The sequence below is a fragment of the Strix uralensis genome, chromosome 11, assembly GCF_047716275.1.
Source record: "Strix uralensis isolate ZFMK-TIS-50842 chromosome 11, bStrUra1, whole genome shotgun sequence".
Lineage (NCBI taxonomy): Eukaryota > Metazoa > Chordata > Aves > Strigiformes > Strigidae > Strix > Strix uralensis.
Window position 1 is genome coordinate 9,011,168 of NC_133982.1, and position 20,292 is coordinate 9,031,459.

The window sequence follows — 20,292 nt, forward strand, 5'->3', positions numbered from 1 at the left end:
GTGGCCAACCTACCTGAGAGGCCTGGCACATCTTCTAGGCAACCTTTAAAAGTAAAGGCTCCTTTGTAAGCCTAATTCTTAAGATTCCCTTTGATCTTTGAACCTCCATAGGGCTAGTTCAAATACTAGCTCCCCTATTCTTTCCATATTCTCAATGAAACCTCAGGTGTTTTTCCTCTCAAAGTTGTTTCTCTCTCAGAAGTTCTACTAATATTAATACTGCAATATCTCAGCAGGTAAAAGATCCTGATAAAGCCTGGTGCTCCGCCTATGTTAGACAGCATCTTACAAATCAGCCTTCTCAGCCACTATAACTTCTGAGGGTAAGCTTTTCCATTACTTCAGTAAATGCTAGAGCGAGCCCAAAGTTACAGGTTTTGGGTTCATAAAACAGTGCCCAAAGATGAGATACAGAGGATGTAACCTGAATATATTTCTCTGAGTTTAACCTCAAAACTAAATCTGTATTTATTTTATTGTGCTGATAACACTGATTGTCATCAGTATCCTAAATGGAGTAATAAATTCTGCACGGTAGTGAATTAAAAAAAAACCACCAGGTAATCTGTCAGATTAATATTGAAATGAATTTTTAAAGGAAATGTCCTATTTTTACACATTTCCATGGAAGTTCAGCCCATGACAGTCCATCCTCGAAGAAGTGATAGGTGATGGCAAGTTGCATCTCTTCAGAAAAGGAAGGAAGAATTGGTGCAAATGAAAAATGTTTGGTATAGGTATCAGTTTGCTGAGGGATATTCTCAATATACCTTAAATAACAAAACTATTTTTTTAAAAAAAACATTAAAAAGTTTAGCTGGGGCAGAATAACAAAAAGAATTAACTACAAAGCTGTTCTGGTATCACCCCCTCTGGGCCACGGCCCAGGTATGGGTATGCTGGGCTGCCAGGAGGTGATTGATTTTCATTCCCATTCCCAAGCAGGAGGGGAGGCAGGAGCCAGGTGTGCCATGGGGGTGCCTTAGCGCTCTGGTCCACTGCCTTTCCCAATCCATGGTGGGTTGGTGTGTGGCCTGGGGGTGGGGTGGGCTGTGGAAATTGCACTAAGCACCCAGGGACCCAAGAGAGAGGAGGGGTTTGTACCACCAGGACCTGTAAATGATACAATGCAGGCTGTCTGAGTAGAAGTTGTACAGTCTTTCCAAGCTCTGAGTCCTAACTGGCTAGCAGCTCAAACCTCTTCATTTACCTTGGTGCCAAGTTCTGCCATTTGTGCAAAGATGCTGTTTAGTTCAGATAGTCTAATTTCATAAGAATTGGTGTCAGACAGAAAGCATCCACTAGAAATAAGCTGTGACATTGTAGTCAAATACAGATGCAGCCTGCCCCACACTTTTTGACATTATTTCATAATGAGAATAGTGAAGGTGGACGCAGCACAGCCTGTCAGGGCCCTGGGAGCACTAACTGGCCTTAATGGCCTTGACTGACCTCACCTGGGGCCTCCACCCACACCCCTGTCCATGGGGCCAGGGGTTCCATTTAAGCACAGCCCTGGACTATCAGTCCCTACCTGAGCTCCATTAGAGATGTCTTTGTCACTGGCTCCTGTTGCTGTGCTCTGGTCTGTGATCTGCAGGTTGGCTTCCTGGTTTGACTTTTCCACGTCACCATAGACCTGCTGGATAACCACTATGTCTGTCCCCAGTTACCGTCATGGGACCTGACTTGTGGATTGCTTTCCTGGCTTGACCTCTGACCTTCCTTATCATCATGAAGTTTTCTGGCAGCCTGGACTCCTGGTTGTTCCTGGCTGCTATCCCCAAGCCTGCCTGCCTTGTTTGAGTACCGTGAGATGGGGCCTGGGCTGGCCAGCCCCTGTCCTGCCAGCCTTGCTGTGGCTCTGAGCTCCCTGGCCTGTCGGAGGCAGCTGGCCCTTGGGGCTCCCTGACCTGCACAATTGTTTGGCTCAACACCAGGATGTTAGAACTACTTTTTTTAAAGTCTGTGCAATGGATCTTAGGAAAAATGCCCTCTCTGAAACAGTGTTCATGTAATGCTACTGCCTTATGGGAAACTATGAAAAAAGGTGAACCTGATTCTGTGGACTTGCAGAGGTGGAGGCGTAAGCGACCCCCTTGTACGGGGAGGCACACAAGTGGAAGGATTGCTTGGGCTGGAGTGAGATCTGTTAGAGGGGTGGCAGGGCACATGCCATATGAACTATTGCTTATGGGACAGTATTTGGGGTTTCAACTCCTCTGCCCAGTTTGCTTTTGCCACTTTTTATTCATCCTTCCTGTGTTCCTCTCTTGTCTGCAGACCTCAACCTGTTGTAATGCCTGGATCCAAGCTGGTTTTTGGAGAAAGTGTGGCTGTAGGCAACTCACAGGTGGATGTGTTTAATGGATGGCGATCAGAGAGAAAGGATGATAAACAAGCCATAGTTGAGTGCTGGGGCTGACAGTGCAGCCTTAGAGCTGGGCTTCGGCAGTGCGGGCTGTGGGGCTGCGATCAGCCGGTGCCATCGCGATTTTCCATTCTCTGACAGTGTCCCTGTCATTCTAAGGCACCCGCTAATTACCATTCTATTTGAATAACGCTTTGAAGGACCAAGAAAGACATTGGTGATGTTATGTGTTGGTCCTTTGGAAGCATGTATTTACTTAAATGGTATTAAGTGTTGCTTTTCTGGGATTTTAATAAGAAATGAGCTCCACAGATGCTACATTGGATACTTGGGAACATAAAGCAAACTTAATGTGGTTTTTTTCCCATCCCTATTACAAACTATTTGTGCCCACCATGCTCTCCACAAAATGACACAATCAGGATTTTGAGAATTAGTGATGCAATTCTTCACTGCAGGCCCTGTTTATTCTGCTGCGCGTTTATGAGGGTTACAGAGAGAAGCTTGTCGAAAAACATTTTTAGGTAAACTGAAGTGGGACTCAGACCAGAGTTGTGGATACTGACGCTTCGCGGTTGCTCATCGGCTTCGGAGCAAGATGGGCGGGTGTGTTTTATTAACACCACAGCAGAGAGGGCTACAAATGGGTATTTACCCCGTCAGAAGAACGAGTACCGAGAGCCGCCGGGCCCCTCAAGTCCCGCCGTGCCTGGGCGGGGTCGCCGCTGCAGCGAGCAGCCTGCGCGCCTCCGCCGGAGGGGGCAGGGCCGCAGCCGGCGCCTCCGCGGCTGCCGCGGGGCGGGCTGGGGCCCCGAGCCGCCGGCTCCGGGGCGGTACCAGGGAGGCGGAGCGGGCGGGGGCGGCAGGAGAGGGGTGGAGGCAGCGCGCTGCCGCCGGGGGAAGATGGCGGCCGCCGAGGTGGCGGCGCTGCGCCTGTCGCGGCAGGAGCGGGAGCTGCGCTGGCTGACGGCGGAGGTCGGCCGGCTGAAGGGGCAGGAGGCGCCGTGCGGTCCCGGGACCTGCAGCCCCGAGCTGCAGCGGCTGCGGGCCGAGAACGAGAAGCTGCGCTACCGCCTCCTGCACCTGCGCCGCAGCCTGGCGGCCGAGCTGGGCAGGGCCGCACTAGAGGAGCCGCGCCTGCCGGGCCCCGCCGCGGCGGAGCCTCCAGCCGGTGGCGAGGTAGCGCCCGGGGCCGGGGCCCCCCCCGGGGCCCTCCTCGGTGCGGGCGGGGTCGGCGGTGGGCCAGGCCTCTGCGGGGAGGGAAGGGGCAGGAGGGGCTCCCGGGGCCGAAGGGCCGGCCCCAGCCAGCGCGGCTCGGCGCGGCCGCGGGCTCGGGGGTGGGAGCCCGCCGCGGTGTCAGCCCGCGCCCCCCGAGTGGCCGCAGCACTGAGCGGTGCCGCTCCCGACAGTCCCTGCCTTTGCATAAAGGTGAAGTGAGTTCATCAGAGCCCAGAGTTGGTTTTATTGTTCCCGAGGCAGTTTTAATCTCCCAGCGGGTCGCTGGGAGGTCCTGCCGGTGATCGTTGCAGTAGTAAAATTGGGGAAACCGTGATGAGAAGATTTGGCTTGGTGAGCAGTTCTGCTGTGCCTGCTGAACAGCTGAAAGGACGCTCTTTAGATGTGTCATGAGAAGGTCTTCCTCTGTACCAAGAACATAGTTTATTCGATTGTAATTCCCTTTTTAGCCCAGTATTGCACTGTTGTAGTTTGTTTCAGTGAATGCTGGGAAAAGTCTTAAAGGCATAGGGATATACTTCATATTATCACTGTTTCAGAAAGTCTCCTGTGCAAGTCCAACTGTTGCAGTGAATCGAAATACAGAGGAAAAGAAAAAAGAAAATGAAGCTGTGAACCAACATCGGAATGATGTAAGGGGTCATTTTATACCACATAATAATAGAAGGGGTAGTATTATTTGGTTAGGTTCAGAAAACGTGCTGAAATCTGAAATACTTTGCTGTATTTTGAAATCCCAGGTTTTGAGAAGAAGGCTTGCAATAGCATGCATATAGACAAAATCATTCAGAGCTTCCTCTTGCGTGTAATTAGTAGGGTTACTTATGCATTCTTAGATCTCTACTTTTTATACAACAAAAGGATTTGGACTGTTGGAAAACAAAAGGTCAAGATACTGTGATTCCTGAAGAGAGTGATGGTTCGTGAATAGTTAGACAGCATGCATGATGACTGGAAGAGGATGTTGGCAGCGCTAGCTGTAGTGCAGTAGATCTTAATAATTCACCTTATGCTAAACTAAAAGAAACTTCCTGTGAACTATCTTATTTTAATCTGTTGCTTTGAATGGACTGGCAGAAGTGAGGGCTTGTTGGAGAGATCCAAACTTCTCTAGGATGTCAGCCAAATACAAATTCTGGGGCAGGAATGTTGGCTGCATTCTGATGTCAAACACATAAAGCCATTTAGGCCTAGATTGATGAAGGTGCATTGGAAAACTGGAAAGGCAGCAAGATGGATGGGACTATCATGTGTATAATTATTTCCAAATGCTTTACTGTGTATTAGTATAAATTCCAGTACAGTGAAATCTGGTCTCGGAACCACTAGGGATGGATGAACACTGCGAGTCCTTTTATTCTGTTTCTCTCACAAATATGTATATGTGTGATTTATTTGTTACAGCTACAGTGTGAGCCAAGCTTCATAGAAGACAGACTGAAGCTTTATGAAGCACTGAAAAAAGAACATGATGCTTTGCTAGCTTACAGAGCGGCCAACCAGAGCAAACCTATCAAAATTATTCTGACAGATGGAAAGATGGCTGAAGGGGAATCTTGGAAAACCACACCATATCAGTTAGCTGTAGGAATTAGGTAACCTGCAGATTCAAGGAGTTTTACTTTCACAGTGATGGATCTGTTACTATCATCTGTCTCTTAACCTTGTTGCATAAAATATGTATGTCACAGTCAGTGGATGGTGATTCTCTAAAATTGGTTTATTTGGAAAGCATTGAAACTTCAGTTTAATGCAGAACAAACAGCTGGGTGAAGTTACTGTTCTGAGTGATGCTTGAGGTTCTATGCTGGGATCATAATGCTTGCTTCCAATTAAAAAAATACAACTATCAGTGGGAGTGCTAGGAATTAAGAGAGGCATCTGAAGATTTGTGAGTTACCAGATTAACACTAGAAACTGTTGTTAGAAGCAGTCTTTCGTCCAGATCCCCAGCACTGAAAGCTGTTGAATGAAACTTGAAGACCTTAAGGGTCTGTACCTTAAAAGTAGAAAAGTGTTTAAGATGGCCACAGAAACAAAAATTAAAGGTCTTTAGGTGCTATGAGATGTGGGTGGGTGTCTCACAGGATTTAGAAACCTAAGCAGTTTTGCAAATCTGAGCCTAAATATTTTGGTGTCTTGTCATCATTTGTGTTTTTTAGTCAAGTGTTGGCTTCAAATGCAGTCATAGCCAAAGTGAATGGTGAATTGTGGGACCTGGATCGTCCACTGGAGGGAGATTGTGCTCTGGAGCTGCTTATGTTTGATAATGAAGAAGCAAAAGCTGTGAGTAAACACTCACTAGTTTCTACTTGATTAAAGGAACTAACAACATGAAATTGATTGCAGCATTATAGTTTTAAAATCTTGAATTTAAAAAAAATCCCCCAAACTACTCAAGTAATGTATTTGTCGTGATTCGACAAAGAAGATTAGATACTAAGTACCTATAATCTATAGGTGAATAAAATCCTAGTGTTCTTTTCTTCTCTTTTACATAAACAGGTTCTTTCTCAAACAAGATCATACAGAATGTCTTGATTTGTATGCTAACCTGAAATATTCTGGTATCTTCTAAGACATGTGTTCTGTGGTTTGACTCTGATGGTCTGTCACCGAAAGCAACAATAAGGCTGTCTTACGGTTTTCTGAAAATTGTCCAATATCACATTGGAGTCATAAATAAAAGCTACACCTCCTTGTACTGGCACTGTTTATTAGAAACTTAAGTAGGTATGTCTTAGTCAATTAAACTATGAATATACTTGGTGACACACCCAAGATTATTTTTTTCCATGGGATTCAGTCTTAAGTCTATGTTTATCTTTATGCACTCGAATTAGACTTCATATTGTTAAAAAGTTATTAATGTGATTAAGGTTGTTTGAGGCATTTCGGGAACCTCTTTATCTTGTAGCAGTGTCTATGAAGTGGCCTGAATTAATAGGTACTTAGAACATAAGACTGGTATCGGTATACTGGGTTGTTGACTCCTCTCCTCTGACATTTAAGGTAATGTGGTTTACAGTCTTATTAATAGATGTACTGTATGTGAACAATGGTAACTTAATTGGCTACATTGCTTTAGATGCAGTTAGTATTGCAGTATTACATAGACACTTAACTGACCAGAAACTAACTTATAGATGAACAAGATACAGTAAGTACTAAGGTGATGGAATCATGCAGAGGTATAGTCATCTTCCAGGCTGAAATACAATGGGGATTTATTGCTACACTTATTGCCATTATATTAATGATGTAGCATACTGCCAAATGAGGACAGAAACTTGTTATACTTCTCACAGAATTTAAACAACTCTGATTCCAGTGTATCCCCATCTGCAGATACACCTCTGTCTTGTTTTTTCTTTTTAGTTACACAATGCCAATGACCCCCTGACTTGCTCACCTGACTTTATTTGCAGGTTTATTGGCATTCAAGTGCTCATATTCTTGGAGAGGCCATGGAAGGTTATTTTGGGGGCTGCTTATGCTATGGACCACCAATTGAGAACGGATTTTATTATGACATGTATATTGAAGATAGGTAAAATTTCAGTGTCTAAGAACTTTAATACTCTGTATTGAAGCTCGGTACTAGAATTATTTTTGTTTGGTCACGTTTCTGCATGTTAAAAAAGTAAAATCATAGTATGGGTTTAAAACTGACAGGTTAGTGTTCTATGTACATGTATATATTGAGTGTGTGTGTATATTTAAATTTAAGAGTGGTGTTCAGATACCTGCTCCCTAAGACTTGCAGCTGTTGCATATTCTGTGAAAAAATGTAGTGTTTGGGTAAAACTGTCTGAAGTTTTGTGGGAGATACAGGAAACAGTTTCCTTGAAGAATCATAGGAGCTTGGCTTCAAAGTGCCATAGTCACTTGTTGAAATGGCACGTATGCATGTAACTCGTATAGGTGTTTACTACTTTTCTAATCCTTGTGCACAGCTTTACAATTCTGTTTTTTCCTTGTTTATCTTTCTGTAGTCAGGGAGAATACTGAATCTGCATCAGCTGATAAACTAGCTCTTGCAGCTGGGTTGAACCTTTTTTTTTTTCTTCTTTCTTAAATCATACATATTTTGAACTACAGATCTTCCAGACATTTAAGCATGTCAAAGACTGTTCTAGGAGTGATTGCAGTGGGTTTGTTGAGGGTGATACCAGTTGTGTTACTGAGTTTAGTGTCTGAAAGTACAGCCGACTGTAAGAAACTAAGAAAATACCTTGACAAATCACAACAAAACATCCCATGTTTTTCAAATTAAACCACTAGGAAGTGGTCAATTATTCTGATATTCCCATTTTTAAATTTATATTTCTTTTGCCTATGTCTTTCTGTTTAGAGGTGTATCTAGTACTGAATTCCCGCTACTCGAGAACCGCTGTAAAAATATCATAAAAGAGAGGCAGGCTTTTGAAAGGCTGGAAGTCAAAAAGGAGATCCTGTTAGACATGTTTAAGGTAAATCTTTGGAGTAGCTGTGATTCTGGTACAATGATCTTTTTAAATGTAACTTTTATAAAATACTCTATGTGACTGACTCATCAGAATAGTAGCTGTCTAGTAAAACAAAGAAAAAGAATAGCATCCTTTCCCCCTTCTCCATATCTCAAGTGTTCAGGATGTTTTCAAGCAATAATAAAAACAATTTCTTATTACACAAAAACACCTCAAGTTCAACGAGATGTCAAAGAAATTAGCACACAAAAGGCATACATTCATTCTGGCTCACTTGCAGAGACTTTGTCCTCTAGTCCTCTGTTTTAGACAGTGAATATTACCAGTCTCACTGTACTGTGTTTTAATTGCCTTTCAAAAGTGCTCTGAGGTGTTCAGGTGGTAATCACTATGCATAACACACCCTCAGGGAAATGAAGGTATTTTTGTCTCTTTACCCTGTTGTTTTATAACTTTTCTGAAAGGATCTTGAACGTTTACATAAATATATGTGATCATGTGGGGTTTTTCTAGTTGTGTTTTTTACTGATGTATTTGCATTGTTAATACATAATTTTAAAATAGAATTTTAGTAGCCATTTTGTTGATGTTTCTGACTTTTCAAGTTTCCTCACACAGTATAACAAGTTTAAGTGTCGTATCCTTAATGAGAAAGTTAACACACCAACTACCACAATATACAGGTAAAGAAAATTTAAGTTAAAAGGTATTATGAAATATTTCTGTAGTTAAGTGTATTTCATTTAAATTGAGAGGAGAAGGAATTATTCTTCTATCTTCTGAATACTTGTGTGATTGGGACTTCTGTTTGCAATAAATAATTGCTACTTATGTAAAATCAGATCTTTTCTTTCTCTGATGGGACAGATTAGGTCTCTTATCTGTGGACAAATGGCAAATCCGCTTTTCACTCATTCCCTCTGGTTTCAGTAAACAGATTAAAATAAGTTACCACCCATGGCATTGAATTGCTGGATAATGGGTAAAGCTAACTCTTAGCTCAGTGTGGGGTGAGGACCTTGTTCATTCAGTTGCCAGGCAGAAAACTAGTTAGTTGCAAAGTGGCGATAGCATTTTTTTCTGTTTGATGTGCATAGTTTGAAATTTCCTGGCCAACTTTAGCATAAAGTTTACGTACAGAACTGTATGAATTGTGGAGTGTGTTATGATGCTCTTGGTAATGGATCAAGTGTGCTGAGTATTTACTGAGTGAATATTCTGCCGCAGGTAGAAGACACAATTACATTTAAGATGCACTGAGTTTGCTGAGTGTTGCATATGTATAGCTATTACTGTGTTTGAACATGTTAATGCTTGACATGTATGCCATTAGTGATTGTATTTAAAAATGTTGCAGTGTTTTGAAATAAACGCTTTTTTCTTTTGGTGTATAGGTGTGGTCCGCTGATTGATCTCTGCAGGGGTCCACATGTGAGACACACTGGAAAAATTAAGGCCCTTAAAATATTTAAGGTAAGTTTAAATTAACTGTGCATTAAAACTGTACAAAACTATGGGTCAGTTGATTTAGTTATGTGTTTATTTCTCATGAAGTAATTATGCTAGTCCTCTCTATTGTTTTCTTTGCTTACTCCGAAAATAGTCCTTCATTTCTTTCGCAGCTCCCATTGTACTGTAGTAGAACTACAGATTTTCATCATCCATCTGCTTCCAAGGTTTGCTGATTGACCATCACAACAGTACATCAATGAAAGTTAACAGCATCTTTTTTATCGGAGTATTAGTGCAGTAACATGCATGCTTAGGCTATAATGAAGAGCACTGCAAAAATACTCAAGCTAGTAGTGACTAGATTAGCTGTGGAAGCAATCATACCATGCACATAGAGAAGTGCAGTGCCGAAGCCAATGTGGCAGTACTGTGCTAGTGTCTTTAACCAGCACTGTGCTTTGTTGTGCAAATGTCCTGGTTTGAGTCTGTACCAGCTATCTCATCTGTGTGCAGGGTGTGTGTGTAAGCTCAGTTCTGCAGTAAATGAACATCCAAGATATTCACTGGATCAGAAAATAGTATATTGACCTTCTAAGATGGTATCTTTCAGGTTCAGGAGGTAAAGCGGACCCTGGCAGATCTGCAAGTGCTAGTGTTTAAAAATGGCATTGCTCACAGGAAAGCCAGAGACAGAGCGTTTGCAGATGCCTCTGGTTGCGATGTCCTTGAAGTTACTTGCAGATGATAATTTTGGTAACCTTATTAGGCTGACCTCATTGGAACATTCTTCATAGTCACATTTGCTGACTTCCTAACTGAAGTTTATGAAGCTCTGAGTTCAGGGATTAAGTGTCAGACTGTCAAAACAGCTAGGATTCAACTGTGAGAGGGAGTTAGTTTTATCTTGTCTTTCATGTTTCTCTACTGTAATTATGTTTTGAACATAAACAAGTGCTGCTTTTTTTGAAGACATAATGTGAGATAAAACATGCCATGATGTGAGTTAAAACAAAGTACCTAAGTAGAATAAAAGTATGACTTGAGCTGTCACTTTTGTTTGTCTTCTGTATTAGTATGCTGACTAAAAGGCAGTGCAAGTATCTTTGTATTATAAACAAATGCTGGATGACTGCACAAAATTCTTTTTCTAATAAAAAAACCATAACATTTGAATGCTTTAGTGTTTATTCCTCCGTTCCTTGAGATTATATAATATTAAAGTATGGGTTTTGCGCATCAGAATTCCTCTACATATTGGGAAGGAAAATCTGACATGGAAACTCTGCAGAGAATATATGGAATATCCTTTCCTGATAACAAAATGATGAAGGAATGGGAAAAATTCCAGGAAGAAGCCAAAAACCGAGACCATAGGAAAATTGGAAAGGTACGCTATTTCATGGTTTACTTCTCTTTTTTTCTTTATGCTTCTGTAATAGAATTCATTCTCTTTCATTCTTGTTTTTTTTTTTTTTATTTTTTGACCGTTTGAATGGGAGCCAGTTCTGTGAACTTCTTGTTGTTAGTTTTATTTTTAAACTTTATTTCTATAAACTCGTTACTTGCATGCAAATGTTAAACTGATGGTGGGAAGAAGTAATGGGCTAGTCCCTCCATTTAAGGAAGTATATCTTAAACCTTTGTAGAGTTTTTTCAGATCCTACCTAAAACACTATATTTTTCATAGAAGAGAGAAATTACTGAAAATTATGTAAATAATATGGTTTGGTCAGTCTTTATTATAGACATAAATAAGGGAATAGTTAAGTATATGTATGTGCAGTACTTCAGCTGTAGTTTTAAATATTGTTCATATATTCCTCTACTAGATTTAAATGAACTCATTTAATCTTAAATTGAGTATAAATTGGAAGATGTTAGGTTGACACAGATGAGGATTGTGACCTAATACTGGTCATGTAGTCATGCAGTCTCCTAATTGTTGTCACCTTTGCTATAGTTTTTAGAGAAGTTGGAGTTATAGGGAGGGTATCTGAGAGAAGACAAAAAGCTTTGTGGATGTTTTAAAGGCACAATGGGCAGTACAGGTGAACAGGAAGACATTTATTTGAAAAACTCATGTGTAAGTGGAGGTCGGCATCTTGGCCAAGAGGATTCAGGCATGAACCTCGCACTACTTATTGGCAGGCGTGAAAAAAGAGACAGTGAAGAGCCTTCATAAGCAAAGATGAACAACCAAGGGTAACTCAGAAGAGGAAGAGCCAGTAAGGAATTTACAGAAAACAGTGACAAAGGGAAGAAGTAGAAAAAATTATCTTTACGGAAGTGTTCATGCTTATGTGTATTAAGTTATTAAGACTTGTATATTTGTATAGTATTTGTTTGATGATTACTTCTATGCCTTTTCAAAGCCAAATTATCTAGTATCAATCAAACAACTTATCTAGTGTCTACGTGTCTGATATCTATGATACTGAAGAGGCTAAGGTTCTCCAAGATTTATCAGAGCCATACTGCTGAGCTTCTGTTTTTGAGACAGAATTCTGATAAAGAATGACTGGCTCACAAGCTTCAGCCATCAGCCCTCAGATGTGATGGGTATATGCTTAATTGCTTTGGTTACTAAAGGTAAGATTGGTTAAGGCTTCAGGATTTTGAGGAAATGTGTATTTACATAGTCACAGAGTCCAATGGAATTCCAGTGTAAGAGTAAAAGCTACAGGTAAATTAACTACTGTTGCTGACAACTCGTAGACTTCTGGAAATCACCTTGTTGCTGTAATATTTCATTTCTGTGAAGAGAGTCTCAACATGTGTGAAATGGTCATGTTCTGCAGTTCAACTTGAAGTGGTGTTTCAGCATTCTGTTTTTAATTTACCTAGGAGCAAGAACTCTTCTTCTTTCATGATTTGAGTCCCGGAAGTTGCTTTTTCCTCCCCAGGGGTGCCTTTCTTTATAACACACTTGTGGATTTCATACGAGTGAGTATATACTAATGTAACTCCTAATAAGCTTAATTATCAGTTGATAGGCCGTTCATAGCACTGAGCTATCCACAGAAACATCTATGTATGTAAACATATATCAGATTTTCACTGTGTTTATACAGATCTAACCTTTTTGAAAATAGGGCAGAGTAAAGCATTGACCTGTGCTTTTTCCAGTTGTGCAAAACCTACATGTGCAGTAGCCCTTTAGTCTCCCAGTAAATCTCCATCATAAGAACACAGTTAAAAAGAATCAGGCTTTGTGCTTGTCAAAAGCTCTATCACCTTTTAAATGATGAATTTGTTTTATAGGAGGAATATCACAGGCGTAACTTTACTGAAGTTGTATCTCCAAACATCTTCAACAGTAAACTCTGGGAAGTTTCAGGACACTGGCAGCACTACAGTGAAAATATGTTCTCTTTTGAGATTGAGAAGGAAACTTTTGCCCTTAAACCCATGAATTGTCCAGGACATTGGTTTGTACTCCTAACTGAAAAACTTCTTATTTTACTATATTTATCCTTTGTGGGGCTGAGCGGGGAGTATTAATATGTGTTATCATGTATGTTCACAATAGACTACTAAGCAACTAGTGTGCCCAGATAGCTGCCCTGACAGTGGCTCAAAGCAGACCAAATACAGTTCTTGTAGGAGTATCTTTCAGTAAGTCCACACTAAGTGAGCAAGGTTTGTGCATGCTAATACTAGTCTGTACCACTAGTAAACACGAATTATGTTGGGATAGAGATAGGCATCAGATATGGTGTACCAAAAGAAGTACAGATGGGCCAGTCTTGATTGTTATTCTCACAGTGTTTTTTCTAGGTGTCTAGCAATACATCTGAGTGCTGCACTTACTCTATTTGCCTGCCTTTTAGGATGCAGACAGCTGAAATGCGTAAATACTTAAAAAATGTGATTATTGTCTGTACAGATCTTGTTTTAGTTACTGCTTTGTCTTAAATCTTCTGTAAGAAGGATAAAGAAAAGGTTCTTTCATGTTCCTTCTAGCTTGATGTTTGCCCATCGTCCACGATCCTGGAGGGAAATGCCTCTTAGACTTGCAGATTTTGGAGTTCTTCACCGAAATGAACTCTCTGGGACTTTAAGTGGCTTGACCCGTGTAAGGCGCTTCCAACAAGATGATGCTCACATCTTTTGCACAATAGAACAGGTGAAAAAAAACCCAAAAAAACCCCAGAAAACCAACAACCCGCCCCCCATAAGTCAACCAAAAAACAACAACAACAAAAAAACCCCTTCTTTCCTTCCCAGTGCAAACTACATTAAGCAACAAAAAATCCCTCAAGTATTTCATCTCTAGCTTCTTCTGTTGTGTTGCTTTGTAGTGTGATGCTGCATTTGATGGGAGTTTTTTGGTAGGTATAGGTGCTTCCTTCTCAGCCATCTGGTATTCCATATTTCTTAACTTTCCACAATATTGCTGAAGTCAGTACACTGTTGAACTTGTTACAAGTTTCTCAAATAGTAGTGCCATAATTTGTGTTATTTATTTTTCTCTTTGAAATTAAAAAATGCTTATACCAAAAGAAGAAAACAATGTTATTTGAGGGATGTTACTGATTGTGAATTACATGATAAGATTTTCTGTATAGAATTTTTCCCATTAGAAAGATACATTGAGCAACTAAATCCCAAAAGGGAAAATCTTTTGTATCTCCCCTTGCAAAGAAAAAAGCTGTTGACCACATTGTGTTTTCCATGGTAATGCTGAATAAATACTTCATTCTGTTAGTAATGCCATAGGTTTTAGCAGAGCGATGTGAATAAATTGATGTACTCTTGTCAAGTCTGAGTCATGCCATTTGGCTCCAGAAGCCCAGGCTTAACGGGAACATTACTTTTCTTGCCATGCTTTGAAGCCACACCGCCTCAGTCCTGTCTTTACCCATTACCTAGATTTGGGTTTGTAGGATGTAATTTTCATGTGTGTGTGTTGTTTTTTTTTTTTTAATTTTATTTAATGGACTCATATTCTGGTTATGAGGAATTCAGCAAATACAATTACATTTTTATGTAAGTAAATTTTAACTAATATCTTTTGTTTACTTTTAAGATTGAAGAGGAAATTAAGGGCTGTCTTGATTTCTTGAAGTCAGTGTATGCTGTCTTTGGTTTTACCTTTCAACTACATCTTTCTACAAGACCAGAAAATTATCTAGGAGAGTTAGAGATCTGGGATCATGCAGAAAAGGTAATTAATTTAAAAGCAAACAAACAAAACCCTTAATATTTGTATTTGCAGATGCGGATATTTAACTAAGTTCTTTCATGTTGAATAGTGAAATTAGTGAAATTGCTTAAATCACATGCTAAATAGTGTGCTTAGTGGAAATGTGATGTTTTTCAACAAGCATTAAATGTGAAATTTCTGTATAAAATGAGAACTTTCTGATTCTTACTTAGCCCCTTATCTTGAACTGATTTGATTGTTATTGATCTCTTTTTCTGATTAATCACAACATTTGTACAAGGAACTACTCTTAGTCATTTATGATAAATAATCTTGAAATAAATACTTGAACAATAGGAGTCATGCTGCCTGTTGGCTTCCTTTGCATTTCAAAGGCAAATGCTTTGACTTACAGTAATGAAAGGCCCTGCTATACCTTTGTTAATTACTCTCTCATTTTTATGATTAGCAACTTCAAAACAGCTTGAATAACTTTGGAGAGCAATGGCATTTGAATCCAGGAGACGGAGCATTTTATGGTCCTAAGGTTAGTGAATCAGCACTTTAATACAGCTTTGGGACGGACAAGGACACAGACACAATGCAGGCGAACTATACTTAGTAACTGTGTTACTTTGCTTCACAGATTGATATTAAAATCAAAGATGCTATTGGCAGGTACCATCAATGTGCTACTATCCAACTTGACTTCCAACTACCCATTCGATTTAATCTTACTTACGTTGGGTGAGTGGTTGAACCAAACATCTTCGTCTTTTAAATTACATCATTAAAAAAAAAATGGTTACTTTCATTATCTGTAATTTCCATTAAACTGAGATGTATTAATGCTCTGTTGCTCATTTAACAAATGATTAGCCTGTGTATCAGTAGTCTGGTTAAGAAGGGACACGTCCCTGGTGAGTAGAGGACTGAGTCGCGAACTTGAAGATGCTTCCTCCATGTAACGATGAGTCCCTTTAATTGTAAATGCTACTGATTGCAGGAAAACTTCATGATCCGTCTTGTCTGCTAGTTCTGAAGACAACTGATCATATATAATGCTAAAGAAAACTCAGTTGAGTCATTTTTCACTTTCAGCCTAGTCACTGTGTTTCCTTTGAAGACATTGCATACAAATCCAAACGTGTCTTAAGGAGCTAGTATGTTTGTAATAAATACTTCATTCTTTTTATCAGATAAAGTCAGTTAACTTTGAACATAAACCAGATACGAACAGTGTTTAATGAAAATCTCACTTTGGCTTCCTGCTAGGACGAGGGATATTTATCCACTGAGTGAATTAATCTTAGTACCATGTTGACTTGAACACACGCTTTATTTTGTTCATGGTGTTGTTTTTCTTGTTTTTCTTGCTGTGTTTGTTTTTGCATATTATAAAGAGTTTGATGGGGAAGATATAATAAGAATCTTTGTTATTTTTTGGTCCTGCTGCATATTCTACAGAAGATGTCATAGCTCTTTGGTAGGTGATAATACTGTCAGGAACAGCAGCTGGCTTTTTTTTTAATCATGAGACTGTAATTTAAGGAAAGAAATAAACAGTAAGGGCAGGTAAGATCCTGTGCAGCAAAATAAAAGCAAGACATAGCAGAAAAGAAAGAGCGAGGAAGCACATAAAATATTAAATGCACAGAAATGGAGCTGAGTCAGTCGAGTGTCTTTTCCAACTTAGGAGTTTGTACCTGTGCCACTAGCTACAGGCATGATTATTTTAAGTCGCCATGGTTATTCAGTATGCCTTTAAAAGCCCAGGTGACTTAAAGTACATTTTTAATAAAAAAGGGTAGATTTTGCCTAAGTATAAATAACTTAAGATTTGTTTTTCTGTGAAAAGTAGAATCAAATATGTTAGAGGATTATCTGTGTGAGAGCCAAGTTTTTTTGTTTTTTTTTTTAAAAAAAAAAACCCTTATTCTTTTTCAGTAAGGATGGCGATGATAAGAAAAGACCAGTGATTATTCACAGAGCTATTTTGGGATCTGTGGAGAGAATGATAGCTATTCTAGCAGAAAATTATGGAGGAAAATGGTATGTGGCACAAATGCAGTTCTAAAATGTTTAACAATATAGAAAATACAGATCCTCCCTAATGTCCCATATATTATAATGCAAAATAATATCACTAGAATTTTCTCAAAATTAGTAGGTAAGATTACAAAAAAAAGTCTAATTTTGTGGTCTAAGTTTTATGATATCCTTTTATTAAGTTCATTATTAGAAATGATATTTCGGGGAAAATTATACAATAAAGCATAAATAAGAATTGTAATTGAATGTGTATGTGCATATACACATACATATATATAAACATACATGTATATATGTGTGTATATGTTCTTGTTCCTCTTTTCTTAAAAATCATGCTTTTGTACTGGGAAGATGTTAGACGTATGTAAAGCAATTATTTATATAGACATGAATTAGTCCTAGTACGTGAAATACTGTTTTAGCTTGCAAGATGTATTGTTTCATCTTGAAAAAGCTCTGAAGATATTTCTCCATTAATGTATTTAAAGCATTAAGGAAGAGTTGATTCTTACTTTCAGCCACCTATCTGTCTGACTGTCCACCTTCCACTATAAAGTTATAAATAAAACTGGAAATTATACAAAAAAAAAATTGTTTAAAATTGTGAAGTCAGCTAGGAAGTGAACAAGAAGATCAAAGTTCAACATATGTGATTTTACTTGACTTAATCTATTGCTATTTTATGTGAACTTGAAAAGAGAAAGGTAATATATTATCCAACATCCTTAACTAACAAATATTTTTATAAAGAAGTTATTGGGGAACATGACTATGGATATAAATGCAAATGTAAAATGCACACTTATTTCTTTTTTTTTTTTTTTTGTCCTGCTTGCCAGGCCGTTCTGGCTGTCTCCACGGCAGGTCATGGTTGTGCCTGTGGGACCTACTTCTGAAGAGTATGCCCAGCAGGTGAGAGTAGGGCCTTCCTTTTTATAGTAGCAAGCAATTTTAATAGCTCCTTATGTACTTGTCCTAGAACAAAGAATGAATGCTTTAATAATTTTGGAGACGTATTGCGGAGGGAGATAATTTTTTTCATATAGTCTAAAATATATATAAGCCTGAGAAAGGGATATGTAACATTAAGTATTTTGAGTTCTGTTGTTATGTATGTACTTCAGTAATTATTAACAGAAGAAACAAACCTTATATACTAATTAACGTTCCATTACAGAATTAGCTGCTTAAAGTAGGGGCAGAGTCAGTTTCTTTCATTTCACATCATGTATACTCTTGGCTACATTATATTTGGCCATGGTTGTTTTTATCCCTCTCTTCTGCTTTTCTTCTAATGCAAGCATAAGTCAACTTCACTGATTTCCTTACAATGATTCACAAGAGCAAAATTATTCACATACATCTGTTAATTATTGGAAGGGATTACAGCATGCACAAATTTATGTTGTGGAATATATACCGTAATACTGAGAGGTTTTTGGGGTTTTTTTTAGGTTTGCAGTGAATTTTTTGAAGCAGGATTTATGTCAGATGTGGATCTAGATCAAAGCTGCACATTAAACAAGAAAATCAGAAATGCACAGCTGGCCCAATACAACTTTATCTTAGGTAATTGTGGAATCTTAGTTTCTGAATATCATTGGAGTTTTATTGTTGCGCATAGAGTTTGTCTGGATTCATTTTGTAATGGAGGTAGTCAGTTTAATATTGTTTGTGATATGTCTTGCAGTGGTCGGAGAAAAAGAGAAAGCCAACAATGCTGTCAACGTGCGAACAAGAGACAACAAAGTTCATGGAGAGATTTCAGTATCTTCTGCTATTGAGAAACTCAGGAAATTTAAGAGTTCACATATTCCAAATGCAGAAGAAGAATTCTGATGATATTGTTAGGAAAAAAAAATATTAGCTGCCCTTGTGAAATGTTGTTTCTTTCCTCCTGTGCAGCAATAATGCTTATCTGAGAGAATTTTCAGTTAATGGATGCACAAAATAAGCAAATGTAGCAATGGTGGTGGTCCAGGAATAGCATGAGTGGACAGATGCAACTGCCAACTCCTTTGACAATCCCATGGCATTTCAGTCTGTGCAAGTCGCAGAATACTTATTTAAATAGTCCTACACCCCTGCTAAAATATGTTGGGTTTGCTGTGGAAGTAAATCGGGGCTGCACGAAGTCAAGGAGGAGGCTGGGAAGTGTACTGGCTGCTGCTGTGAGCGCTGAGCTGCCTCAGTCACGCAGCTGCTGTGTAGCTGGCGTGATGTGGAATCAAAATCTTGGCAGTTGGTAGGTGCATCAGGAGCATTCTGGTGTAGTTTTTTTTCTGACTCCAGATTATATCAGTTTGGGGGGGGGAATAGCTTGGTGTTCTTTATGAAGTTATGTTCACAGGCTACAAATACATTGGTGGTTTTGGAAATCTCAGTGAAACAAGGCACGGATTGAGTTGGCATGATAATCGGTTGCTGTAAAGGTGATTGCCAAGAATGAAGTTGAATTATTCACCATATCTGTGTGTGGAAAGTGTTTTTATTTTTTCCGGTGTTTGCTGTTGATTTGGCTTTTTTCTAGAACAAACCAACCTTTGAAAAAACTTTGTAATTTATTGTTGTATTTGCTTGGGATACTGAGAACACTGAAAAGGTGCAGATGACAGCTTTCATTTTAAAAGTGCATGCTGGAATTTAAATTGGCCATATTTATCTTGTTTGTGCTTATAAATTATTTTAAAGTTATTGTCGCAGGCAATTGAGTCAGATTTTTTTGGAGAGATGAATTTTTACCACAATTTTTTTTCACTCTATTTTTTTTTTGTTAGAAGACTTAAATAGCATTAAATATGTTACTCAATCATCTAAGCTATAGAACTGTAGCTGTGATTTTAAATATCACTGAAACGAAGCAGAAAATACTATTTAGTGCATAAATCTTACACAAATATGAAGCTAGTGTTTTACTTCTTCCTGATACTTGTACAGGCTTGTTCAGTAGGCCTGTTTTTAGTTTTGTATTAGTTTGGGTTTGTGTATCCATTTTTACTGATTATGTGTAGCTTTTTAAAAGAAAAGGGGGGGGAAAAAAGAGGAAATTGAAGTGTTGGGAAAGCTTTCTATCCACTTTACAGAATTAACATGAGTTGTGGAGGGTGATTTTTATTTATTAATTCGTTGAAAAAATACTAAAGTATCCTATTTTTATGGACTAGAGCCTCTATGATATAGGGAAATGTATTCAGATTACAGAATTAAAATTGGGGGGGGGGGTGTAACTGAATTTCTAGGTTTTGCAAATACAAGACTAGCTTTTTAGGATACATGTATCAGTGCTGTCACCAGCTGACCTGCCGCACTGAGAGATCACTGAAGGATATGAATTCATAAAAATAATATAGATTAAACTTTTCTAGCGGGAGCCATCTGTCGAGAGGACAGGCAGGTACGGGACCGAGGGCGGAAAGCCGGGGGGGTCCCCAGCGTGGTGCTGACGGACGGTTCGGTCGCCTTCCTCAAGCCAGAAGCTGCATTTCGTTTCCTCCGCGCCCGCGCAGGGGGACGCGCGAGCCGCGGTCGGCGCTGCCTGGAGGCCGTGTTTGGCGGCGGTGGGAGCC

General features: G+C 39.4%; 1 protein-coding gene across 2 annotated transcripts; it reads left to right on the forward strand.

Annotated features, from left to right (window-relative positions):
• The first annotated feature begins 3,249 nt into the window (after positions 1–3,249).
• LOC141948410 (threonine--tRNA ligase 1, cytoplasmic-like) lies at positions 3,250–19,194 on the forward strand. 2 transcript variants are annotated; one of them, XM_074880806.1, is made up of 19 exons: positions 3,250–3,550; positions 4,147–4,239; positions 5,012–5,202; positions 5,770–5,893; positions 7,036–7,157; positions 7,962–8,079; positions 8,695–8,759; positions 9,471–9,549; positions 10,769–10,915; positions 12,373–12,471; positions 12,790–12,956; positions 13,492–13,654; positions 14,558–14,695; positions 15,144–15,221; positions 15,321–15,421; positions 16,622–16,726; positions 17,566–17,638; positions 18,181–18,295; positions 18,417–19,194. In XM_074880806.1, the coding sequence occupies exons 1-19, from the start codon at positions 3,275–3,277 to the stop codon at positions 18,563–18,565; spliced, it is 2,403 nt and encodes an 800-aa protein (XP_074736907.1). In that variant the 5' UTR covers positions 3,250–3,274; the 3' UTR covers positions 18,566–19,194. The 2 variants fall into 2 exon arrangements, with proteins under 2 accessions (XP_074736907.1, XP_074736908.1); XM_074880807.1 differs by lacking the exon at positions 4,147–4,239.
• The last annotated feature ends 1,098 nt before the right edge of the window (positions 19,195–20,292 follow it).